The 26,287-nt window shown below is 41.9% G+C and overlaps 1 protein-coding gene across 1 annotated transcript; it reads left to right on the top strand.

Annotated features, from left to right (window-relative positions):
• Positions 1-124: 124 nt before the first annotated feature.
• On the top strand, positions 125-22,924 carry RPA1 (replication protein A1). Its single transcript, XM_050321836.1, has 17 exons — positions 125-242; positions 592-639; positions 923-1,001; positions 1,556-1,664; positions 2,258-2,346; positions 6,982-7,068; positions 8,277-8,409; positions 9,389-9,491; positions 10,603-10,671; positions 10,812-11,004; positions 12,100-12,239; positions 13,851-13,999; positions 15,284-15,416; positions 16,617-16,793; positions 18,085-18,192; positions 21,443-21,529; positions 21,898-22,924. The coding sequence occupies exons 1-17, from the start codon at positions 210-212 to the stop codon at positions 22,003-22,005; spliced, it is 1,845 nt and encodes a 614-aa protein (XP_050177793.1). The 5' UTR covers positions 125-209; the 3' UTR covers positions 22,006-22,924.
• The last annotated feature ends 3,363 nt before the right edge of the window (positions 22,925-26,287 follow it).

Genomic DNA, 26,287 nt, shown 5'->3' with positions numbered 1-26,287 from the left:
ATGGCAGCGCCCAGCGGCGCCGCCGCGGCCAATACCGGGAGCGCTTCCGCCGTACAGCGCCGGGCGGCCAATAGCAGCGCTGTGCTGCGGGTGACGCGCGGCGCTGACGCGAGGACGCGCCGGAAAGAGGGGGCGCGGCGGCGGCGGCGGCGGCGGAGGATTTGGCGGCAGCGGCGGGAGCGTCGGGCGCTGTCGGCGGACGCGGCACGATGAGCGTGCGGCTGAGCGAGGGGGCCATCGCGGTGAGGCGGCTCGGGGGGCGCTGCGGCGGGCTTGGTCATGGCAGGGGGTGGGAGGGGATGCCGGGCCTGGACACCGCGCCCGGCCCGGTCCGGTCCCGGGAGGTGAAGTGCCAGGCCCGGCCGAGTCCAGCGGTGACGGCCGTACCCGCATCCTTCAGGCCCTTCCACTGCAGTTCCCGCTCAACTCCGCGGGTACAACCCGCGATGGGTTGGACTCGATGGTCCCGCTGGGTTTTTTCCAGCCGCCTGGGTTCTGCGGTTCTGTAGCTGCGGGTCTCGGGGCGTTCCCGAGGGGGGTGGTGGCACCTCTCCGAGGGTCTCTTACATTTCGTTTCCTTTCATTTTCCAGGCCATAATGCAGGGGGAGAACGTCTCCAAGCCCGTGCTGCAAGTCGTCGTGAGTGCTGTCCCTCCTCTCCTGTGCCAGTCCCCCGTGTCTGCATGTGCTTCCCGCGGGCTCCTGAGTGCAGCTAAACTCCCTCTGCGGAGAAGCCGAGCCAGGCTGTCGTCCTTTTAACTCTTCTAATTTTGTTTTATATTACTTGGGCTGTGCCATTGATATTAGCGCTCAAAAAAAGGAGCTGAATAGATAAGTCCATTTGCTGACCGTGTCACTTTCTGGTTTTGAAAACTTTCTGAACAAATGACAAAAAGTAATTTGGTTCTCCCCCTCCCCCCAGAATACACGAGCTATCGCTACAGGAACTGGGCCCCCACGTTACAGGGTGCTGATGAGTGATGGGGTTAACACGCTGTCCTGTGAGTATGACAAGCTGCAGTGAGATTCTTTCAAGTGTGGAGATGCTGATGGTGATGAAGTTTCCAGTCTAGTGATTGGGTGCAAAGTGATGGAACGAATATTGAAGGAGAACGTGGCTTATACTGGGCCACAGGCTCTGAAGTGTGCAACTGCATGTTACCATTTTAGGTGGAATTTTTGTCTTCTGGGACATTCTTTGTGAGCTTTAAGCAATTCACTTGCTAGAAGGGAAAATGAGAATACAGAAACCAATACATGTAACAGTGGTTTTAAAGTAATTTAGCTTAATATTTTTCTCACTTCTTTGATGTATAATCATTCTAGCTACCACTGCACTCTGAAGTGTGGGGAATACCCACAGAGTAATTAATGCTCAGTTTTGGTGACTTGGTAGCAGTTGCACTCTTTTCTGTGTCTTAACAAAAGGAGCACGTTGTAGATCCAGGGGAATACTTGACTGGAATACAACTGGAAAAGTTGTGTCCAGCCATGGCAGCCCCTTTTAGGGCTGGCATGTGAAAGTTGTTTGAATGTTTTCCCTCTGTTCCTGCAGCCTTCATGCTGGCAACACAGCTGAACCCCCTGGTGGAAGATGAGCGCTTGTCAGCGCGGTGTGTTTGCCAGGTTAACAGATTCATCGTCAACAGCCTGAAAGATGGAAGGTATCTGTGTTAAATCTTTAAGTACAGTTCATTAATATTCACTTAAAATTGTCTGCTGTGGAAAAGAAACAGCAAAGATATCTTGTTACTTAGGTGTTGTGGAATCTAGCCCTTTATTAAAATTTGAGGAAACAGGAGAGGAGAAAACTTTTGAGGGGATAGGATACTGCAAAATGAGAAGGGATCCAGGTGAAGTTATTATGGAAAAACTGTGTATGTGTCTAGAAGGATACAAACCAAGGTTTGTATTCTTTTTATTCGGCGTTTTTTGTGGGAAGAACACAACAGCTATTGAGCAGGGAATGTATTTTCTCTTGTAAAACCTGCTATGGTTTTGATACTTTCAAAACACAGTGTTGTTTCAAGCTATTTTTGTTCCTGTCATCATCTGTCCTTGATGCATTGTGATACTGCTTCAAGCCTACTTGTCCCCCGAGAGAGAGGGCTAAGTTGACAGTGGAGAGCTTTTCTCTTCCAGATCCTTCATGCAAGGAATCAACCTCTAATGTTTGGTTCTCTTACCTGCTGCAAAGGAGTCTGATGGACTTGCAGAGGGGGTGAAAACCGTTGTTGCTGTCTGTTCTGTCTTGTAGGAGAGTGGTTATACTGATGGATGTAAATGTTCTGCAAACTGCCAATGAGGTTGGTGGGCTTATTGGCAATCCACAGCCATACAATGAAGGTGAGTGTCAGTAAGCAAATACCTTCCTATCTGCTCTGAGAGCCTTCCAGCTGTCTTGTTTCTTCCACTTAATAAAAGCAGTTTTAAGTTGACAGTGGAGGAACATGGCCCATTTCCTTATGCCTGGAACAGTGATGTCCAGACCTTGGAAATCCGTTCTATTTGTGTAACACAAAATGGGGTTTGTTCATATTTTAATAAATTCTACACTGTGGCTGAAGCTTCAGTCTCCCCATGGTGTTGGGAGTATCTGTAGCTTACAACATTGACAAGTTTTTATTATATGTTAGTGGTCTCTGCCTTGAGTTCCAGTAAGTAAGCGGAAGCTATTTTATGTCTCCTCATAATGAGTGATCAAATAGATTATAATTTCTTCTGTCTGGAAAGAAAGCAGCAGGAGGAAGATGGAATAATGATCTATAAAAGTATAAGATGGCGTGGAGGGGGATGAATAAAGAATGATGAATCTCTCTCTCTCTTTCCTACATTCATTTGATGCTCTTTAGTTCTCATATTGTCAGGCAGTGGTTTTAAAACAAAGGCTGCACCGCACCCCCGAACTGCACAGTTAAATCATGGAACTTGTTGAGGTGGGTGCCAGAAATTGGCACAGGTTCAAAAAGCAATTAGACTTGAGAGAGAAATCCATTAAAGGCTGTTAAACATAACAATACATCCTCTGCATGGATGTTAGGTGCAGGAAGCACTAAAACCTCGATTGATCCAAGTACATAGACGAGAGACTGGTATGGAAACACGGCCAGCACGGACTTCCCTAAGCAACCATTCCTAGCCTGCCATCCCAAAAAGGATGATGCACTGGGTGGACCTTAACCTGACCTGTCATTAATCTGTTTAGTTTTTTTCTTTTGCATAAGAGCTGTGTTCTTCATTTTTCACATGCTGAGCTTGTGCTTCTCAGGCAAATGTTTTTTAGATTAAGACACTTTTTTCCCCCTGAGATACATTCAGAGGTCTGTTCTGCTCTGTTCTTCCAGTTCTGAACTTTAAAAAAGAGGGAGAATAATAACCACATAAAGAAAATATTTGAACAGCTCTGTCAGTGATGTATATACAGATAATGGCTGAAATTTAATAGCAAATATCCATTCTTGAAACATTTTTTTGTCTAGTAGATGCAAATCTAGTGTGTTTTTATTACTAAGGTACCACATATTGGTGGCAAGAGTTTTGTGTAGGATATTTTGGGCAAACAGTGGTGGTAGATACACTGCTGATCTGGTTAAAAATCTACTTTACTAATTGAAATAGGAATTAGGCTTTGTTGCAGAGGCAAAGACATCGTTCTTCATTAACTTTTCTTTTTCCAAGGGAATTAGAGGGGCGTTTGTTAAATGAGCCCAAAGAATCCTTTGTTCCTTTGATAGTTACTTAGCTAATTGCTGTTTAAAAAATGTGTTGACATCTCAGATTTTATGGTTTAATCCCACAGTTGCTGTAGAGACCAAGATTTTCAGAATAGCTACTGAGCAGACTGTTTTGTGCCTCTCTCCCATTTCCCTGCCTATGTGATACAAGAGCTTGTGAACTATAGTGTTTTTCAGTTATATTGTTGCTTAGAAACGACTGAGAACGTGGTTTCTGACAGAACTGAGCTGAAAATATACCTTTAAGACTATAAATTCTGGTAAAATTACCATTACTCTCATCAAAGTTGTGTTCTTCATTTGGGCTTACAAAAGTACTCAGCAGTGAAGGTTTCAAATCTAAAAGCTTTTGGAGATGACACAGGTCTGTGGTCATAGTAAGTGTGGGCTTGCACTAGATAGTTAAGAGGTGCCAAAATTGATGTGATGTGTATCTCATTTTAGTACTGATGTTATTCTGCAGACGTCATAACCTTTTATTTGGTACTAAATAAGGATTCTGTTACGGAAGGTGGTAATAGTTTATATTAAGTCTGCTTAACCCAGCCTTGGTGCTCTGCAGGCTGCCAGATTTGTCACGAAGGCCTTGATACAATGGCAGAGGTGTATTTCAAGTTGCAGATTCTTTAAGTTCCCATATATATTAAGAAATGGTGTTTCTGAGGAACGCTCAGCTAACGCAGAACGAGCGTCTTAAGTGTACTTTGTTGGTTTCCATTAAAAAAGAAAAAAAAATTCAGGTATTTAAAAAATGGGTCTTTAGTCCTTCTTTTGGTTTTACTTGAAATACAGATCTCAAATTGCCAGACCTAGGATTAAGGAATATTCTTTCCCAGGCTGTAATAGCACACTGGGACCCAGGGGGGTGAGAAGCTGGCTTTTGGCCACTTTACGCAGGAGCAGTAGGTGGTTAATCTGCCTAACAAGGAAGCTGGAGACACAATCTTCTTACTACAAATCATAAAAACTTTTCAGGCAGCATTTCATAATAGTGTTGAAAATTAAGGCTGAGCAGTTTAGTTCTTGTTGAAAACTAGATGGTTGTGTTATTACTGTCATTAATCTCATTCAAGTTACTCCAATGCTGGACTTTCTTTTCCCTATGACAATTACTTGCTACTTATGTTTAACTTCTGTCATTAATCTTTCACTGTTGAAATGTTTATATACTTCTACATTCACTTGAACTCTTTATTCTTGTTCTACTCACCTCTGTGATTAGGTGTGAGCTCTTTCAAAGTCCATTTTCATCCCTTCTCTCCCCTCCCTTCTGTGCTGCTTCAGTTCTGGGGCAGGTCATGGCACCCTGGCAGAACCTCCTGGTAACAAATTATTGGAAGCAGAGCACTCCTGTTACATGGTTATTACATTTGAGTGGGCTGTGGGGCAGCTTCAGCTAAAGGTCTTGGGTTTGCCTAACCCACTGTATAAGGCAAAAATGTGATCAGCTATTTCGAGTGGTTTTTTCACCTCCTGCTAATAAAAACTAACAGCGAAAACCAGGCAGTCTCGTCGGTTTTGTGAGCACTTTAAGTGATCTGTAGGCCACCAGCCACCAAAAATCACAGTTTAGGAGTCCCTAGGCTCTACAAGCGAGAAAATTGGAGAGATATTTCTGCTGCTTCTGTATTTGAACACATGCACAGATGTGTGAATTTATTCTTACTCTGTTGAGAAACACTCTGCTGTGGGTAGGAAGCCATTAAAATGCGAATTTGTGTTTCATAACACACAAGTGTTCTAATGTATGTGGTGGCCTTTGGTTTGGTTTCTGGTGGTTGTTTTTTTTTTAAATTACAAATTCCTAGCGAAAAAAAGCACATTTGGAACAAAAGTAGCAAGGAAGCCTCTTGCTGTTTCATATGCACATTCCTGTTCTTCCTGAATATTCTTTCCCTGACCAAACATAATTTTCTCTTAATGTGTTTTGTTGGGTTTTTTTCTGCCTTCTCTTGCACAAAACGAATTTGGCTGTTGAGTGCTGACCCCCTGAGCACCTGAGGCCACTGAGTGAGGGTGAGACCTGGCTCCTCCATCTAGTGGAACCTGCAGTAAATACACATTTTGCTGTTTGACGTCATGCTGTTGCCAGGGAGACTTCTGTCACCAGTTCACCGATGTGACTCTACTGCGGCAAGTTAGAGGAGCAGATTGGTTTTTGTGCAAGGGCCTTGTTTTGGGTTAAAAATAACCAGAGGGCTACCTCTGTAGGCTGTGCCACATCAGGCAACGCCACATCAGGGTCTCCTTGTGTTGCTTCTGCTCCTTTGCCATAGTTTTGTACCATCCTTCTGTCATGGGATTCCCTGCTTTTGTTCCTCCTCGTGTTTATTGGCTTGGCCTGACCTTCTTTTCCACTTTGCCTGACCATCTTCCTCCTCACATCCCAAATCAGGGAGGCTTTGCCTGCTCAGGCCTAAATCTTCTTGCAAACCAATGGCTTAAGAATTAGTTGTGTCCAAAGGGACAAAAGTGTTGGATATTTTCTCATCTAGAAGCAAATTATTCTGTAAAGGAATTCAATTTTTTGAACGGTACATTAGTCTTTTAATGTACTTTTTTCTCTAGATGTGGCTGTTTGCTCTTTCTCTTGTAATTTATCATCGATTTAAGGCAACTAAAAGCCCTGGAATCGGGAGGGAAAAAAAAAGGATGATGCAGACTTACTATGGCATCAGTTTGCTCCCTAAGCAATGTACTGCTGTGTGCCAAGAGGGGCCCTGGTGGATGCTGAAGTGATAACTCCATCACCCCCATGTTAAATATCTCCATATTTCAGAAATAAGATACAGCAGGTGTTTTCTTTGTCTTGAGTTAACTTCAGGCTTGACTTTACCCAGCGGATTTTGGGCCTTTTCTGAGTTTTGAGACAGAATTCTCTACAGTTTTTATCTCAGCTGTTAGGTAGTAGCAGAAACTACCTGTCAGAGCAATAGCAGCCGATAAACACTGAAAAGTTGTCAAGATTACTTCAGGGATGTCCTTTTAAATCACCATCAGCCCTGAATTCTTTCCAAGTAGGAAGCAAGCAGTTGCTTGAGGAAAAAGATCTGACTGAAATTCCTCCATGGTAGGGTTCAACAGATAGCTTGCTACTGCTGTGTCTTATAACACCTCAATTTTAGCATATTCTCTATGTTTTAATTTTTTTTTTCATGCAAATCTTATTTCCTAAAAGGCTGAAGGGTATTTTTAATTAATGTGCTCCCTACTCTACTCTATGGTCTTTTTTTCATTTGATTACCAGGGCAAGGGCAGCAAAGACCTGCAGCTCCAGCAATAAACCCAGCACCCAGCAAACCCCAGCAACAAAATGGCAATTTGTCAGGAGCAGGTAAGAGTAATCCTGGGCAGGAATTCTGGTTTCCATTTGTGCAGTGAGTAACTACAGCTTGAATTTAAATAGAATCCTTTCAGTAATGGTGTTGCACAAGAAATGCTCCATTAAGAGTAACCCGTGCTTGACAAGGTGAATTATCTCAAGAGGCTACTGCACACCTGGATGTAAAAGGGAAAAAAAAAAAATTGTTTCACTTCCCTCTTCTTCCCCAAGGGGGGAAAAATAGAAAGGAAACAACTTTATTCAGTTTACACTGCTTCATCCTGTGGTCACACAAATTAGGCTGCAGTTTGTGGCTGGCCAACAAGTGTGTTATTGATGATGAGATATTGAGGCCAAACAGTTTAGGTGGTGCAGGACTGAAATTACTTGGTAGTATATCTAGAAGCGTGGGTTTTTTTTGCTCAAGATTTCAGTGAGATACTGAAAGAGGCAGTCAATTTAAATGTCAATCTGTAGACTGGTTTTTTTTTTTGAGCTAAAAAGTTGTCAATTCTAACTCTTGGTACTGCTTTAACTTGTCTGTATTCTTTACCCCTGTGTTTAAGAAGTATTTTTAAATAGTAAAATTTTGACATTTGCTTAGAAACTTGCAGCAGAAAACAAGCTTCCCCTTCCTTACTTAAAGCTGATTATAAGAGTTTTGTGCTTATACATTGACAAGATTGAGTTTGGATCTAGCAGTATCCCTTTGTGTCAGAAAACTCTGTGGTTGTGGGGTACCATTTCTTAGTTATTCCCCCAAGTGGTGCAGGTCTAAAATTCAATGTGCCATCCCTATCCCTGGAAGTTTTCAAAGCCAGGTTGAAAATGGGAAGGTGTCCCTGCCCATGGCAGGGGATTGGAATGAGATGATCTTTAAGGTCCCTTACAACCCAGACATTTCTGTGTTTTGTTATTTTAGAGAATTTACTGCCAAGTAGTTGCTTTCCACTTAAACTCTGTTTAAGTGGTCGACTCTGGACACATCTCCACTTTCAGTGCAAGTGCTCTAAAGGCTGAGAGTGTCTCTTCTGTAGCATTTTACAGCCTAGAAAATACTTGTGACCAGGAGCAGAGTGTTCAGTGGAACTTCACCATCTGTGTGGCTCCCCACGGCGTGGTGGGAGAAGTTCTGCCTGACCTTGCACCGTGAGTTGGTTTTAGCCCAGCTTTTGTGCACAAGACTGAAATTCTTTTTGCTTTTGTGTGGTTTTTGGAAGGTCCTGCTGCTCCCAAGTACCACGCTCCCTCCAACCAGTTTGGGAAAGCAAGTGCTCCCAGTGCAGTGAAGACACCAGGAGGGTCCCAGGCCAAAGTGGTGCCAATTGCCAGCTTGAATCCATACCAGTCCAAGTGAGTTCTCCTGGTTTTCCAGGCATTACTCACGTCACAGGCATGAGAGAACAATAGCTTCTTTTTGCTTTTCTGTGTGTGAATCCCTGTCAAATTATTCATTGAGTTCTTTTGATTTTATTGGTTAAGTTCAAACAAACAAACCCAACAATAGCCGCAAAACCACCCAGAGAAATTTAAAAAAAAACTCCATAGAAACAGCTGATGGGTTTTGTTTTGGTTTTTTTTTTTTTTTGTTTTTTGTTTGGGGGGTTTTTTTTTGTTTTTTTTTTTTTGTTTCTTGTTTGGGGTTTTATTTGGAGGGGGGGAGAGTGTTTTGTTTTTTGTTTTTTGTTTTTATCTTTTTAAATTGCATCAACACTCCCAACAATCTGAGATTTGTCTTGGCATTGTCTTGGTGCAGCTGCCCTGCTGAGCTTGATAGGTTTTTAATATTTTAGTTGAAAATCGATTGACTTCTCTGGTTTTTTTCCCTAAAGCAGCCTTCTTTTGGGTAAATTAATGACAAAACAGCTCAGTAAGCTATTCACTTTGGCTACTGTGCTGTTGAAAAGCATGAGGATGTAATTATTTAGTGAATGACATTTTTAAGTTATGCAAACTGATTTGATTACCCAAGTTAAATGCGAATCCTATAATTGAGCTCTTGAGTTCTAGTGTGGCTTTTCAGAACAGGCAAACTGCTGTGTGAGAAATGTACCCTAGAAGAGTAAAAGATTTGAGGCCTGCTTCTATGCAGAAGGATTGTTCACTATTATTATCATACTTTATGGCTGCTTTGTTGCCTTCTCTACAACATTCTGCCTTTAACGGTCTAGGCCATTAAAATAGAAAGCAGGGGGAGAGCAGGTAGAGTTGCTGAGGTGCAGTGGGAAGATTCTGACTTTTAGATGGTGACATTCTGGTTCCAAGGGTTTGTCAATTCAGCCTCTTTAAAAAAAAAAAAGACACAGAATAGTGATTTCTTGCACGATTTCAGGTGGACCATTTGTGCTCGTGTTACCCAAAAGGGCCAGATCCGCACGTGGAGCAACTCCCGTGGTGAAGGAAAGCTCTTTTCCATAGAGCTGGTTGATGAAAGCGTAAGTGTCATATGTTGAGACAAAGATAATGCATGCCAGATGCTGATGAACCCTTCATAAAGACAGAATAGGAGAAATAAAGTGTATTATAGGAAATGATTTTTTTTTTATTGCTACAGAAACTTGTATCCCTGCATTCATTAAGTTGCGCATCAACGTGCCAGTTTTTATCCAGAATGGAGTCTTAAATGTGCAGCATTACTGATTATTTTTCATCAAAGTCTATAGCGTGTGACTGGATTTTTGCAGCTTCAAAATATAGTTGTTTATGCAAACTGACAGTCTAATACTGAGCATTGTGGTAGTTTCCTGTAGATTGGGAGTGACGTTTCATCCTTGCTGAGCTACACCTTACAAAACAGGGAGTGAGAGGAGCGTTGCCTCCAAGTTACAAGCTTTCAATTTTCATGAAGAAATCAAGAGTACAAATTATTGCGGCACTAAGAAATTTCCTCTGTGGTTTGTTGGGGGAATGGTATCTGGTTAATCTAACTAAACTTGCAGTTTGTCAAACCTCTTATCAAATTACAGCCTTCTGTCGTGAAAACAAACAAGATTCTGCTAGATTATATTGAGTATAAAATGTGAGGTTAATAAAGTAACGTGTTGTCACCAGGCATTTGTTTTCTCTGCATACTGTCTGTATTCAATTTTTTTTTTTTTTCAAAAAACAGTATTTATATCCAGTGTAATTGTTATTAATTCTTACGTAAAAACATTATGTCTGAGTGGGAATCACAATACACTGCATGCTAACTTGTGGAGCTGCGGGGTCTATTTGAATTTATTTTATCAATGCCACTTTTGCTGGCGTTTTCAGAGGTGTATATATGATAGATGTAGTTCTTATGCCTTTTATTCTGAAGCAGTAGATATACTAATGAGACTTGAATGTGAGATTTGATTGTCAGGTGTAGAATATGTCATTTTAGCTATAACTACAGATGTGAAGAGAATGTTGTTTGTTTCTCACATGCCTGGAGCAAGCCTGGCAGACCCCACTGTGTCTGCAGAGCTGATGCCACTTAACATTGCAAAGATTTGTTTTTTTTTTTTTTATCTTTTTTCATGCCAAATTTCAGTCCTGACCAGCTCTCCTGTTTTCCTGCAGGGCGAGATTAGAGCTACTGCATTCAACGATCAAGCAGACAAGTTCTTTCCACTCATTGAATTGAACAAGGTATGGTATCTTTGTGCTTTCCTAGACTGACAGGAGCTAGAAAAGAGGAACTTCAGCATAGCAAGGATTTTTAAAGGTGAACACAATCTATTTTCTCTGACTACTGATAATATCCTCCGTTTCGTTGCTTTCTCCTGTAGGTATATTATTTTACCAAAGGCAATTTGAAGACTGCTAACAAGCAATATACAGCTGTTAAGAATGACTATGAGATTACATTCACTAATGAGACTTCAGTTGTGCCCTGTGATGATGCCCAGCATCTTCCATCTGTTCAGTTTGATTTTGTATCCATCTCTGACTTGGAGAACACGCCCAAAGACTCGATTGTTGGTCAGTCTAAGTAGAAAAATGGCGAACTCTAAAGCTTTGAAGTTTTATATTTGTGTCCCGAATATAGGGCAGGTAGTGAGCGTATGGGGCTTTGAGTGTTACCATCTCTTAGTTGAAGTTGTCCAGTGGTGGTTGCCATTAAAAATGTCTCAGACAGTTTTCCTCTTTAGATGTCTTTGCCCCATTCTCTAACAATATATAATGATTTTTCTTCAAACCTGTGCTTCAAACTAAAGATGGCAAATGATACTTGTTTATTGTACTATAATCATTGTTTTCCACAGAAAATGGGCTGAAAGAAAAACGTCCTTGCTCAGCACGTGTGCATTTCATACCTTCTGTGGTCTTGCTTTCTTTCGCTATCTAATTATCTCTGTAGTGATTTTGGCATAATTCATGGCATCCAAGTCCAAGTTGCATGACTGTTTTGGCTTGCTTTGTGGAGTATTGGAGGTTTGTTTTTCTGTAATTTGTTGGGCAGAGTACTCCGGAAAAATCAAGAGGCTTGGGTGGGGGTGAGGGTTCTCAGGTTTCAGAGGCACAAGATGCCTGTGATTCAGAGACATTCCGCTGGGAATTTTAAAGGTAGAGCTGTAATACTAAAAATGGTGTATTTTTAGGGAGTGCAGAGGGGTTTGTATTAGCTCTTAGTACCCAAACATGCAGACTTTTTTACGTTGCTTAAGGCTGTGGGGCTACGTGAAGGCGTGAGCCAGTTGCTTCGTTGTGTTACAGTCACTTTGAAAGCTCTTGCTTGTGATTTAACAGCAAGTGTGTGTTACATGATCAGGACTGAAGTCCTTTGACAGAATGTGATGGGAAAAGATAGTACAATGCCTTGATCTCTCTAATGTGGTGAGGCTTTGCATTCATGAATATCTTAATGAATGCGTCAACAAAATTAAAGCACTGAAGGGTTCTGTAGTGGAGCATTCCTACCATAATACATTTAATTTCCATATCAGATTTCATTTGAATAGGGAGCTAGGATACAAGGTAAAAATCTGACAGTAGGTTTGAGTTCTTCTCTTGTGATCTTGTATTCCCCAATTGTGACCCTTGAGTAACTCTAAGTAAATTGTAACTGTTTTTCAGATGTAATTGGAATTTGTAAGAGCTATGAAGATGTCACTAAAATTACAGTGAAAGCTAACAATAGGGAGGTTTCAAAGAGGAACGTGCATCTGATGGATACGTCAGGGAAGCTGGTGACAGCTACGCTGTGGGGAAATGAGGTATGTGCTCTCTTACCTGTTCTTAAGCAAAGGTTCCTTTGTGTAGGGTGAGGAAGTGCTGTTGTCATCTGAGATGGGCACAGTACTCACACAGTCCTGGGTTTTTAAGGATCAGGGGCCGAGAGAAGGTGAAAGACTGTCTGGTTGCATTCAGGTGTGATGTTCTTAACCTTTCTCTGGCAAACTGCTGACATGATCTGACTAATGTGTTCTGAACAACTGCAGACATTATGTCTCAAGCCAAACCACTGAAGGTAACGGGCTCCTGGTTTAGGAAAGGTATGAGTTGCAGTCTGATTATGGAAAAGCCTGGTGGCTATGGCTGTCTCATTTGAGATGAATTTTATTTGTAGGGTGGGATGCATGTTATCCTGCATAAATTGCTGCGTAATGAGGGGGTTGAGAGGCTGTATCTCAGATTAGGAGTTGAAAGCATCAGAGCCTTGGAAAGTGAAAGTTCGAATAGTTGCAGTAAACTGCTTCCTTATCTTTTTAACAGGCTACTTTGTTTTCCACTGCTGTTATAGATACTTAGGGATTTATGTTCCAGTCTATAAAATGGGAGTGATCCTGCCAGCTTGACAGTGATGCTTTATGGCTAAATGATCAAGTGTGCTGATATTGTAGGTACCTACACACCATTAACCATCTGCTGATATAAATGAAGTAAACTTCAAGTTCAGTATCACAAAGTCTTGAGGTTGAACCAGGTTGTTATAGGAGAGACTACTGCTATTCAATTCCTGGCATAACTTCCAACAGAGATCAGGGTCTGCATTTTACAAAATTAAATCTCTTTGCTTGCTTGTAGAATAGAGACCTCAACAAGCACTGAGGGGGAGTGATGTGTGGCTTGCAGCTGGCACAGTTAGGGTTAGAATCACTATGTCCTTTATAACAGTCATTGCCATGACTGCTGGGATATGTTTTCTGTTCTTTTTGCATCTCCTGGATACAGTGAATGCTACTGCAACCCCAGCTTGTTTGTAATCTTTAAGCACATGATCTTCCCTTTGCTTTCTGAGTGGTGTAGGGGTCCAGAAAACCTGTACCTTTTAAAACCTCACTCATGCCACGACGTTCTTTGGTAGTATCAGACTTCTCAGATAACAAACTGATGGCAGCTGAACAGCATTAAAGCAACTTTATGAGAAAAAAACAGAAAATGGAAAATTGAGAAAAAATGTTTGGTCAGCATAGCTGCTCCTCTCCTCTTTAAGTGGTAGTAGAATGGGCATGATTGGCTCAGTCAAGCTGAGCAAGTTGTTTGATCTCCTGAGGAGTCTAATATGACCAAACAATTTCTCCTGTTTCCATTCCCATAACCCTTCTCTCCTTCTGAAATCCTGGTGTAAAACTGCTGATGGAGGGGACCAGTCCTTTCTAACACACCGATGGTGTGACTTAAGGATTCTCTGGTTCCCCAGGAAACGTGGTGTTAGGATTGCACCTTTAATTGTTAGCTGCCTTTGCTTAAACTCCTAATGGCATCGTTCAAAATCTCACCTTTTAGATACCTTTGAGATAGTTTTGATCTGTGAATTACGAGCACAAGTTCACTACCTTTACTGTAACGAGCTGCTAATGCTCTCTGTTTTTTCACACATGCAGGCTGAACAGTTTGATGGCTCCAGACAACCTGTGATTGCCATCAAAGGAGCCAGAGTCTCTGATTTTGGTGGTAGAAGCCTGTCTGTCCTGTCCTCGAGTACAGTTGTCATCAACCCCGATAGCCCAGAGGCTTTTAAACTCCGAGGATGGTATGAGTGTGTTTATGTTGATTTATTTCAACCTACTGCAGAGTATTTGTTTTATTCTCTTTCTCTGTACTTGGGCAGTCTTTATAGCACTGAGGAAAGGTGGCAGAGGATATGGCTTCCAAGGCTATAGAAACTTCTCTTACTTGGAAGCCTTTAGAGCCTGGGAGGCTGTCCTTCTTAAGTTGTTCAATTCAAAAAACTTTTAATTCCATGACAGACCTTGAAAAATTGAAATCGGAGTAGTGCATGCTGACCCAAAGCCTTGGAAGGCAGCATGAAATCAGGCTTGACCAGCTCCACTTTCTGAGGCATGATCTGAGGGAACAGGTTTTTTTTTTTCCACAGGCTTTTCCATTGTGTGGAATCTGATACGCACTCAGTTGGTATGGAGGGACTATTTGACGTCTTCCAGTGTCTAGTCCGTACCAGATATTTTTCAGATAGCAAAATAACATTTTATGGTGAGGAAAACAAAGTGATTTCTTGGTTTGCTGCATCTCCTGTAGGTAGTTGTTTAATTGTCTGCTGTAACTACAAATATGGTGAGATGTGGTGTGTGTGAATAAGATTAAGTGCCAACAGCATCAGATTCGTGAATCCTGGGTTTTTTTTAGGTTCTGGTTACATCACCCAAACATGGATAAAATAAATGGCATCCTCCATTTGTCATTGAGCTGTGGTTCTCCCATGCTTCAGAGGCTTGTTTAAGATAAAATTGATTGTGGGTCTTTGCTATTACTGTCACACTTTAATTAAGTTCAATTTTTGGAGCCTTGTTGGTGTGTTTCTGAAATCACAAAGCCCATCACAATGGGATGGCAGTACAAACCCTTTGGTGAAGAGCTGTGCTTTCTTATTTTAACAGAGGAAGCATAATCTTTTCTATGCTATTTGCTTTTTCTTTCGAAGCTGCTGCGAAGATAATGGTACCATGTAATTTAATTTTAATTATGGAAATATCTTGATGCCCTTAAATCTTGTTATCTGCCTGCCTCTAAGAAGTGTGCAGTGCGTGGTTTGACCACTAGCTGGCAAACAAATTGCAGTTATATAGAACAAAGCTGTCCTCCTTTTGTGGGTTTATAAAATACAGTGCTAATTAAGTCAGACTATTAACTTATTCTGAAATGCTATTTTTGTTTGCAATATACACATATTACTGTAATTGTTTCCTTTGCAATCATTGATAAAAAATCCCTCATGTATCGAGTACATGAAAATAAACGTAAGCTTTTGATAAAGTCTGTATGGTCCAAAAATAGAAGTTCATCTCTGTGGTTCCAGGTTTGACTCTGAGGGGCAGCTGCTGGAATGTGCCTCGATCTCTGATGTGAGGGGTGGGCCAGCAGCTGGAGCAAATACCAACTGGAAAACTTTGTTTGAAGCCAAATCTGAGAACTTGGGACAAGGAGATAAGGTAAAGCAGGGCCACTTAGTACAAGCCTTGTGTATTGGGGATGAAATAAAAAAGCTAGACTTTATGCAGATATTCTGCTTATTGAAGTGGTCCAGGTGTTGAGCAGTATGTGCTTAACTCTCTTGGAATTTATGCTATTAAATAATTTTATTGTTTTTCAAATAAATTCAAGCTTGTTGCTGATGCAAGATGATACTGTGTTGGCAAAGGAATTCTAAGCCTTGTGTAAATGGAGGGGGGATGTTTTCACCCCAAAGATGTTTATATAAACAGAGTGTTCTAGGAGAGACAGGTGCATTAGGAGGAAGTGGTTTTCAAGGGTGCACACTTGGTCAATAGAAGAGCTGGTAATAAACCCCAGGTCTCAGGCTTTCCAGTCCAGAAACCTCTCCAGGCTTATACTGCTTCTTGACTTATTTTTACGTTTCTTTTTTTTTTTTTTTTCCCAAACTTAAGTGCTAATTCATTTGGGCTACACAAGAGCTTCTGTCCATGGAAAAAAATCTTTGGAAATAATACAATGGTTTGGGTCAGAAGGGATTTAAGTATCATCTAGTTCCAACTTCCCCCACCATGGGGAGGAATGCCACCCCCTAGATCAGGTTGCTGAGGGTCCCATCTAACCTGGCCTTGAACACTTCCACTTTACCTGTAATTCAGCTTTTTTCTGTGACAGTTTTTGCACATGCTTCTTGAGCAACCTCTGTTTTTCTGCTGAAAGACTTGACCGTGGTCTTAAACCATTATGATGATTATTTTAGTGTGGTGAGTGGGTATTTTGTTCTGTAGGCTATAGTTTAATCAAATGCTTATCTGTAACACTACACAATAGGCTTTCTGTTTTTTGTATTGGTTCCCGAAAGAAGCGTAGGAAAGTGCAGAATCTTAATCCTGTGAAAAAGTGGAGATTTGAACAGACACAATGGAGAATCAAATATGCTTTATCTAAAGAAAAACCTAGCAATTGGAGTTTCCTGCAATGGAAACACAAAATAATCTTGCTGTAGGGGCTTTATTAACATAATGGAAGCCTGAAAATTATTGCAACAGAGGGGCTGATTTACAGTTTCCCAGTAATCCATAGCTGTTAAGCTTTCTAATCCTAAATATCCAAGTATGGGTGCCTTGCTTTTGTAGCTAATTCAGAATTGGAAAACATTGAGTATTTTGAGGCTAATGTTGCACGCTCACCCCTCCTAGGCAGATTATTTTAGCTGTGTGGGCACAATCGTACATCTGCGCAAGGAGAACTGCATGTACCAGGCATGTCCCTCGCAGGACTGCAACAAGAAAGTGATAGACCAGCAGAACGGACTCTACCGTTGTGAGAAGTGCGACCGTGAGTTCCCCAACTTCAAGTACCGCATGATGCTCCTGGTGAGTGCGTGGACTGGAGCAGAGGGCGTGTCCTGCCGCCTTCCCTGTGCGCAGCCCAAGCGGAAATCTTCCCGGGAGCGGGGTGTTGGTGCTGCCTGTCTGCCCGTGGTGCCTGCGGGTTAGAGGCTATTTAGGTGGTCTGTGAGCCGTACCTGAGCGAGGGATGTTTCATTGAGCTGATTAGCAGTTTGTTTTCCTAGTGCTCCAATTAAAAGCTTTTCTCCGTGCCAAAAAGTTGATGCTAGCTCAGTTGATTCTGGTTTCCAAGTGTACTATGCAGTGCAGAGTACAGATGGCCTCCGCCTCTTCAGTAGTGAAGATAAACTGAAGTAAAATGGCATTTCTGGAGAGCAGTAATTGCACTTTTACAGCTGCTACCTATATTTAGTACAGTTTTTTTGGTAGGTATTGTTCTGTCTCATGCTTTAATGGAGTCTACTTCAGAAAGTTGTCTGAGGATTATTATTGTGATGCCCACTTACACCATAAGCATTGAACCTTTTTCTGTTTCACATTATCAACTACAGTTGTATCTGCTTCTTAAAAATGCTCTGCCAGGTGGGCATGCAGAGAAAAGGGAACTATCCCTGCAGTCTCACTAAAACACAAATTGCTTCCGAATAACTTCTATTAGATAACTTCTAGGAACTACTTTACATACCCGAGTCATTGCCGTAGAATATAAAGGGGATGCTGAGGGTGCATTCAAGGCCTTCAGAACAGTGTGTCTCCTATTTCCCCATTCCTAATTGTCAAAGCAGCCAGGACATGCGTGTGAGGCCGGCACTTGGTCTTTAGTGCTCTGCCTTGTCCTTGAATGTTTTGCTGGTTTTCCTCGTACCATAACAAAGTGTGACGTGAGTTTGTGCTCAAGTACTCAGATATGTACAAAGTAAATGCAGTTTGCGGAGTTACTGTTGTCCCCCTTGGTGGTGGTTGTTTTGGGCTACCTGTTTTTGCTCACAGCTCATCAGTGACAGCAGGACACAGCTGAATATCTACTGGTGTGTACCACTGTGCACCACTTGTTGGCCTTTTCCTGTGACACAGCCTACTGTCAATATTAACTTGTGTTAGGTTATATGGCATTCTGTGGTGCCTAAAAAAAGGTAGTAAGTCACTGCCTTTCACCCTCAGTGATTGAAAGTACATACAGATAGGGTTCTGATAGTTACTGGAAATTTAAAACTCCCTGTAGCTGTGAAATAATTTTTTTTGGTGCTGTTTTCTATTTTCCTTGAGAAATAGGCAACTGGACAAAATAACCTTTTGGGTTTTTGTTGTATTTTAGGTGACCATTGCAGACTGTCTCGAGTATCAGTGGGTGACTTGTTTCCAAGAGTCGGCAGAATTCATTCTTGGGCAAAGTGCAGCTTTCCTGGGAGAACTGAAGGAAAAGGTCAGTCAATTATCTTATTACATTTTTCCTGTATGTCTAGACGTTGAACTACGTTTCACGTATCTTGTGTTGGGCTGTCCTCAAATTTGTTGCCTTTTTTTGGTCCTTCTGGGAAGGAAATATTCTTGTAAGGTTGACTTAGAAGGCAACTGTGAGAAAGATATAAGGTTTGTGTGGAACACCAGAGCATGGTCTGATACCTGTGTGTGCATGAATAGCAAACGTGGCAAAGGCAGTGGGTTATGTTCATGCAGTTGCCGTGGAAATTAAGAGCATTAATTAAAACACGTAAAAAGTGCCATATGAAAGAAAGGGATATTCTGTTTCATTTGTCAAGAGTTTGATTTGCCCATTCTCTGGGTGACAGGCCAGCTCAGCTCAGCCTGAGGTTGTTCTCCAGATGTTGCACTTCAGTATCTTTTTCAAGTTCACAAATCATTGCTTCTCTGTCTGAAGTTCTTGGCAGGGACTTGTTTACTCTCCTCAGGATTATTTTCCACGGGCCATCTGCCTGGAGAACAGAGATTTGCCTGGTTTCCCCCATAGCTTGCTCCCACAGTCAGTCTGTCTACCTCTGAGCTCTTTTGGCTGCTGAAAGCTGGAGCTCAGCCTGTCCTCATCACCTGGACCTTGAGAGGCAGCTGATTACTTGATAGTGCCACAGCCCTTAGAGGACTGACAGCTTTAACACATGTTGACTCCAGCAGAAAAGAGGCTGTTTTATCATTGTACCTGGATTGGAAGAATCTGCAAAAAAACCCTGTTTTAGCAATGAATGCTGACAACATTATCCCTAATGTGTTCCAAAAATTTGTTTACAAAACCAAAAAGTTCCAGAACACTTTGTATGTATCTTTGTAAGTAGGCAGGAAGCTTTTTGAACTAATGTGTGTGAGCCCACTTCTGCTAAGGCTTTTCTCTCCCCACCAAACTTCATCAGAGACTTTGTGGGTCATATGAAAACCATGACTTGTAAAATGGGTCGTTGGCAGAGATGCTGATCTTTCTTTGACAGATGAGAGCAGTTTTTTAAGGTTGTAAGTCATTAAACACTAACAGACAGTATTATCTTCCCTTTGTCACTCTGTGCTTCTCTGCTGCATTTTTCTTCCAACCAAAATAATATTTTTCTGATTTTTTTTTTTTACTTGTCTACTGTAAAAAAACTGCATGGCTTTGTTTTTGCTTTTAAATGACGATGTGGAATGCATGATAAGTTCTTGAATTGCATATGAGCATTGCTGTGCTCCCAGGCTAAGGCTGGTTGATTCCAGGACTCCACAGATATCCCAGTTGCTGGTTAACCCATTGCTTGGCTGTGGGAGGGGAATGAATCAGGAGGGATTGTTGAGGACATTACTCTGAGACAGTGTTGTAGTCCTCCTCTGCCTCTGCAAAGTGGGGCTAGTTTTCCTGTAATTTATATGCAGGAATGGTTTTTGGAAATTTCCTGCACTCTGGCTATCAAAGGTGAGGTGTACAAAGCTTGTGGTTCTGGACTGCTGAGTTTCTGTGCTATTAGGAAGGCTAGAGACCTCTGTTCTGTAGGAAGATGTCTTCCTGGGGAATTCTAATTAGATGTGCTTGCACTTTTGCGTTTCCATTTTCAGGCGTTCTTAACTTGTCAATATTTTCTTTCTTCAGCCATGCTTAATCTCTGCTGGAGTTTAAACAAAATTTCTTAGTCACTTTTCATGCTGAAGAGAACTGGGTAGGGAAGGAGAGACAGCAGATCCTATGTACCAGTACAAACATGTAATGTCTTTTGAAGAGCTGCCTAATGGAAATGGCTGAGGATAGAAAATGGAACATAATATGGAGTGAGCCCTTGAGCGGGAATGCTTTGTGTTCCAGGAGAAATTGGTTTTGATTTGACACTTTTATGAGCCTTTAAAAATGGTACTCAATGCATTTGCAGTAAGCTTTTCTTAGTGGTTTTTCTCTGATAGAGCTGATGCAGTGTCTTGTGAAATTGGTGGGAGTCTTTTCACTGCTCACAGTATGGTTTGAGTTCATGTACAGCCAGTGACCACGCTAAGCACAGATACATGTGCAAGGTTTTTCATCTGCTTCTCCACTGGGCTTGTTAGTTACCAAAGGAGGTAATGTGGGGTAGCAGTGACTGCTTTGCTGAGGGCATTTTCAGCTCACTAATGGTTCACATGGTTTGTGACTGAGCTGGAAAGCGAAGCCAAATGCTTTATTAAGTGAGTTCTCTTATCTTCTAATCCATAGGATGGTCAGAAGAAGGGTTTTTAATATTCAGGAAGGATATGCCTGAGTTCTGCAATCTGGGAAACTAGCTACTCCTGTTCACCTTCATTTGTTGTGCTTTTCTAAACCTTAGGAGACTTACTGTGTAGTGTAAAATAGTGCTGCACGCAGTGAAAAACAGCAGATGTAACACTTGGAATGTGAGTGGAACTGGGGTGGGTTCAGTTCCAGATCAGATGCTCTGTCTGCTGCTGGAGTGACTGATCAAGTCAAGTGCATCTGGTAGATAAATGCATTAATAATTACTTGTCGGCATCATCATGGGGCTGCAGGTTTTTTTTGAATGTCAGTAAAGGTTTTTACAACTCATTGTTACAAAAATAAACTTTTTTTTTTCACAGTCTCCACAACTTGCCTGCTCCTTTTCTACTGTTTTGACAAAGTGTCTATTATAAATGATGATGATGATGTTTAGTGTTCATATGGTAATTAGAAGCAGCTTATGTTATAAATATGACAGAGTCTTTTAATGGTTATAAAAGCATGTTCAAAACATGCATCCACGTTTTTTATAGAGCATCCTCTTAAGCAGGTCTGTGTCAGGGTGTGAAGGATACACACAGCCTGATGGATAAGCAGAAAACCAGAATGCCTAATAAGGCAATTAATGGGCAAATAGTTAACTCTGTCGGTGTTTGTGATCACAGCAGAAAATCAGAATTAGCCAGTTTGGCACCACGAGAGAATCTTGTGTAGATTTATAATATTTTTTTCTGTACACCCGGTTGCAGATTGGGTGCAACTGTATGTTATTTTATTTAGGCAGCTTGAAAGCTTTCATCTTTTTACTTAAAAAGTTTTAAGGTTTATGGTTTTGGCATCTAAAATGTGATGGAAGACTCAGCTCTGCCTGTGTGGTCCAGGTAGTTCCGCTGTTTTGCCAACCCCCACAAAAGCTGAGCTGCTCTCAAAGTTCACGGTACTCACAGGAGCCTGGAGTGCCTGCAGCTGATACCTGTCTTTGTCCTTCCCCCAGAACGAGCAGGCGTTTGAAGAAGTGTTCCAAAATGCAAACTTCAACACGTATGAGTTCAGGATCCGAGTGAAACTGGAGACTTACAATGTAAGTATTGCCCAAAAGGCAAATAGTGTAGCATGTGGCTTTTGTAGTTCGACTTGTCTCCATAGGAGGTGACTTCCTCCTCTTATGTTTGTGGGGAGAGGTTTCCCTTGCTCACAGTGAGTAGAAGTTTCCAAGGATCACACAAATACTGTCAATGTTGAGCACTGGAAGGAGGGATCCACGCTGCTCCCTCTCAGGTTCATCAAGAGTGGCTGGTTTCAAATGAAAACAACATACTGGGAGTCGTGTTGGCACTCCCAGCTAACCCAGATACCAAGAGCAGTAAGTTACTGGGGCAGAAGGAGTTTAGAACCAAATGCCTGGAGTGCTCAGTGTTCTTCTTTTACATGCTAAATTTCTTCTCGCAGGATGAATCTCGTATTAAGGCCACGGCAATGGACGTCAAACCCGTGAACTACAGGGAGTACAGCAAGAGGTTGATTGCCAACATCAGGAGAAATGCTCAGCTGGGGTGAGGAGGCCGGTGCTGGCTGATTGAACCTAAAAAACTTCCAGGAAAAACTCAATAGATAACGTTTCGTTGGCTTCTTCCCCCACCCCGTGTGTGACAATTTGGCATTAGTTACACGGTCCCTGGTAGTCCAGTGTAGTGGGCTAAGAGATTTGATGCATTTCTCTGGAGATAACGCCCCTGGTAGGTAAGAGTGCACTCTGATGGCCACTGTTTTGTAGACAGCTGTGGTCTGTTAAACTCCTGACAGCACTAAAGAGGAATCTCTAGGCAGTTGCCAGGGTCTTGAGACAAACCATTCAGAATGTCTGAAGTAACTTTGCTTTCTCGCTTTATGTAAAATTGAATTATGTAACCATTTTGTCTTCTTTGCAAGGGAGTAGTGACAACCTTGACACTTTGACTTGTTCAGCAGAGGGTAGGAGGAAGAGTGTCATCCAGCTATCAGATGTGGACAAAGGAGAACAGGTCTATTAGTACAAGTTAGTTCCTTTCCATAGAATTCAAAGGCTTTCACTTTCCACAGGTGCCATGCAGTTGTTAATGCTTGGAATGGCAATATGGTAGAATTATTAATCAAAGACATATCTCTTATATCTGAAGAATATCCTTCCTTCAGGGTTTAATAGACTGAGTCAGATGGGTCTGATATTAATCAAAATTGTCTCTTCTGAGGAAGGCAGATAAGCATTGACTCTCCATCCCCCAGGGAAATCCAGGCAACTACAAAGCATTGCTTTAGTTTTCTCTTCAATTAATACTATGGATTTTTGACTGATTTTTTAGCTCACATTTCCTCCTATACATATTTTGTATGTTTGTATGTTCAGTTTCTTTGGTTTTATTTGTAACGATGTTAATCAGAAACAGGTCTTTAAATGGGGGGAGCTTTGTTTCAATAAACACTGTTTAATTCCTGTGTAGTGAATTTTGCTTTCTTTGAACACCAAAGACTTCTCATTACTGGAAAGCAATTAATTAGCTTTCATAATAAGCATTCACTTGGGGGAGATGTTACCTTATTACAAACTCTAAGGTTAGACAGAAGAATGAAGACTTCCTTGCCTGATGTTAACAGCATGGAAATGCAGTGATATTTCCACCATTTCTGTGCCTGAGAATGCTGATGAGCTGGCACTTCTGGGATTTTTATTGACGTTTACACAGCAGTCTAAAACTAACCAGGCTTTGAGATTTGTTCAGACATAGAGCTAGTACAGAAAACAGTAATTATGCTACTGGGCTTTTCAGTCAGCAGAGCATGCTAGCTCTGTGTGCTCCTAATCACATTAATTATGTGTTCCCTGGCTGCAGCTCACAGCTTGGCATTTGCTGCACAGCTCCAAGCATCCAGGCAATGCTGCAGTGGGTCTCTGGTAGCAAAACTGGAATTTATTTATTTATTTTGCTTCATAGAGCACTGTTTCTTCATGTATTCAGTTGGTGCCCTTTATTCCCCATGATTTCTTGTTTGTCATCTAAAGTCTTGATATTTAAGAACTGTAAATGCCATTTCCATTGATGGACATGAAGCACATTATTCTGGGCCCATTAATTGCAAACACAACCCCTTCTCTTTTGGATTCTGAGGATCATGACTGGGTTCTTCTGCTGATGTCTTGCATTTTTTTATTGAAGTATTTGTTCCCTCTGACCTTGCTTATAAAGCATTGAGTAGAAAATTACAGTCTTCAGCACAGTTCTGGATTGACAAATGGTAGGTTAGTGGCGATAATCCATCTTTCCACTCTGGTAACCAGTCTTTTGTTTCTGCTCCTCCTTTCCTGTCCCTCCTTCCCAGTTTTAAGGGAACTGGGAGGAAGTGGTAGTGCACAACAACAAGGTAGTTCCTTGAGGCTATTTCCAGTTCCTGGGCCCATATGCTCTAGGAAGTGTTTGTGTTGGCAGGTATTTGCTGGCTTTGCAGCTTTGAGTGTTGCACACCTGCCTCTGCTGGGGCAGCTCCTTCTCCCGGAGGGAATTGCTGTGCATCCATATTGCTGGGTTTACTGTGCCATCAGCCAGAGCACTAGAGATGGAAGGTATCAATACTCAAGAGCATTAAGGTATCTTAGAGGATCAGCTGAATGACCTTGAAAACTGGAACAGAAAATCAACTTAAAACAGTTTGTGTGAAAAGCCATTTATTTGAGGACTAATAGAAAACAACCCTCTGCTGTAAAGTGGATGCTCATTAGTGACTGAAGAGTTGGAGGGTTTTAATCATGCCTTAATCAGCTAGTATATGATAAAAACATCAAGCTATGTGAGGCAAGGTATTTCTAGTGTAGCTATACAAGTGCCATAGCATTATATAAGCCTCTGCTGTGAGATCTCATCTCGAATGCTATGTACAGCTCTGGCCTGCTACGTAGAGAGGCAAAAAAGAAACTCAGCTGGGGCGAGTACAGAGGAGGACTACACCGCTGAGTAGGAGAATGAGGATCTTTTTTAGGAGGGGCCTAGGAGAACTAATATAGCAAAATGAATCCTGAGAGGGGCATATGATTTCCCACTTATATAAAAGATGTATGCATATATCTATCTGTCTTGCTTCCTTCCCCTGATCATAGGCTAGCACTGCTGAAGGTAATTGGTTAATAAATAGTTTGTCAGTCAAGGGAAGGTGAGGTTCTGAAGGAGTTTAGCTGAGTGAGGGCAGGGGAGCTGTGGAGGTGTCTCCATTCTCCTACCTTGTTGCCAAGTGGCCACGCCATCCAAACCCTGGTGGATCCCTGCAGCCACTGGCACAGGCCATGGAAAACAGGACTCTTCAGAAGGCTCTGGGTTCTTTTGACTGTGCTAATTAAGTGGACTCACAATGCTAATTGGGATTATTGGCAAACTAGCCTGTGTCTTCCTTCCCTTCATAAATCTCCCCCTGCTCCTGTCCAGGTTATGCTCGATGGCTTCAGCCATTACCTGGGCTGAATATACATTTGTTTAATTCAAAGTATTCTGGAATTCTTCATAACTAGATCCCTGTGAGGTGAGGATTCCTGTGGCTGCTCAGGTTTTACTTTAAATTAAATGTACACAGCGAGGATGAAATTGAGAGGCTGCTGGTTTCGAACAGGCAGGTGCAAAGGCAATTACAGGAGAACATCAAGTTCTGCATGGCCGAGGGAAGATCTGGAGCGTGCTCTGCCGTGCTGTGTTCAGGTAGTTTGCTGTTTGTCTTAATTCCCACTGGTGGGACTGAACTGTGTTTCCACTGTGCGTGAATTTTAAATTAATTGTTAGTGACCCTCACGAGTCCCTGGAGGGGAGATTCTGTTTGAGTCAGATCTAGTTTTTAAGATGCATCAGGTGGTTTGTTGTTTGTTTGGGGCTTCTTTTTGTGTTTTTTCTTTTCCTTTCCCCGAAGCAGAGCATTGAGGAGTAATAAATTCTTAGAGCTGTGGTAGGGCGTAAATGGTGGCCTTGGATGGATCAGGAGTGAGTGGTAGCTGGTGGTTTTGTGCTGTGTATGCTATGCCTGGCAGCTTGGATGAGTGTGTGTGTGTGTGTGGGCTCCCGTGTTCCAGCACGATGGGATTGTCCTTTTAGTGCAACGGGTGTGAGAGTGGAAGTTGATGAGTCTGATGTTTTGATTCCTAATTCTTGGTGATATTTGGTTTTGCTGCCCAAGATGCAGCTTAACATCTTGATGGGGGGAGGAAGACGTGTCTTGTTTTGCCATCTTTCCTTTCCTTTGGCCTTCTGGTTTTCCAGCCCTTGAACCAGTGACCTTGAAGTGGCCACTTTGGAGAAGAGTGACCACTCCACAGGGCTTCTCCACCACCACAGTCCTCCTCACTGGCTGGAGGAGTTGCCCCTCAGGGCTGCTTAACGTGACTCAGATAGGAAAGAAAGAGAAATTTCCTATCACTTTGATATAAAAGGCTTAGGAAAACATGAAATGGATCGGGCTGCCTACTTCCAAAGCCTGTGTTCACAGAAAGGAGTGGTCTGCAGCACATTACACATTATAAATATTGGAGTAGTGCAGTAAATATCAATAATCTTATTACAGGGAGTGGAAATTCTCTTCAAAATATTATCTGTGAGGATGCAAGAGGCCCACAGACCTTCTCTCAGTTTAAGTCTGTTTTTCATGTTTACATTTTTGCATTTCAATCATATGCATATTTTAAAAAAAAAAAAGTAGTTTGGATTGCCAGATGGATTTTTCATGAGGCCTGTTACGCATTTTTCTGTGTATTTTATTTGAATACTTAGGTGTCTGTGTTTGGGGGGTAGGGTGTTGTTTGTTTTTAGTTTTTTCCTGTTTATATTGCATTGAT

Source organism: Myiozetetes cayanensis, unplaced genomic scaffold (assembly GCF_022539395.1).
Source record: "Myiozetetes cayanensis isolate MyiCay16 unplaced genomic scaffold, myiCay2020 scf27, whole genome shotgun sequence".
In the NCBI taxonomy this organism is placed as follows: Eukaryota; Metazoa; Chordata; class Aves; order Passeriformes; family Tyrannidae; genus Myiozetetes; species Myiozetetes cayanensis.
The sequence above is the reverse complement of the archived record's forward strand: the minus strand, read 5'-3'. Positions and strand labels throughout refer to the sequence as shown.

Bases quoted from the DNA above. Each gene is read 5' to 3' on its own strand.
- RPA1 (XM_050321836.1), top strand. From the start codon at position 210: ATGAGCGTGCGGCTGAGCGAGGGGGCCATCGCG. The intron at 243-591 runs GTGAGGCGGCTC...TTCATTTTCCAG, and splicing joins TGAGCGAGGGGGCCATCGCG to GCCATAATGCAGGGGGAGAA. The intron at 2,347-6,981 runs GTGAGTGTCAGT...TTTGATTACCAG, and splicing joins TCCACAGCCATACAATGAAG to GGCAAGGGCAGCAAAGACCT.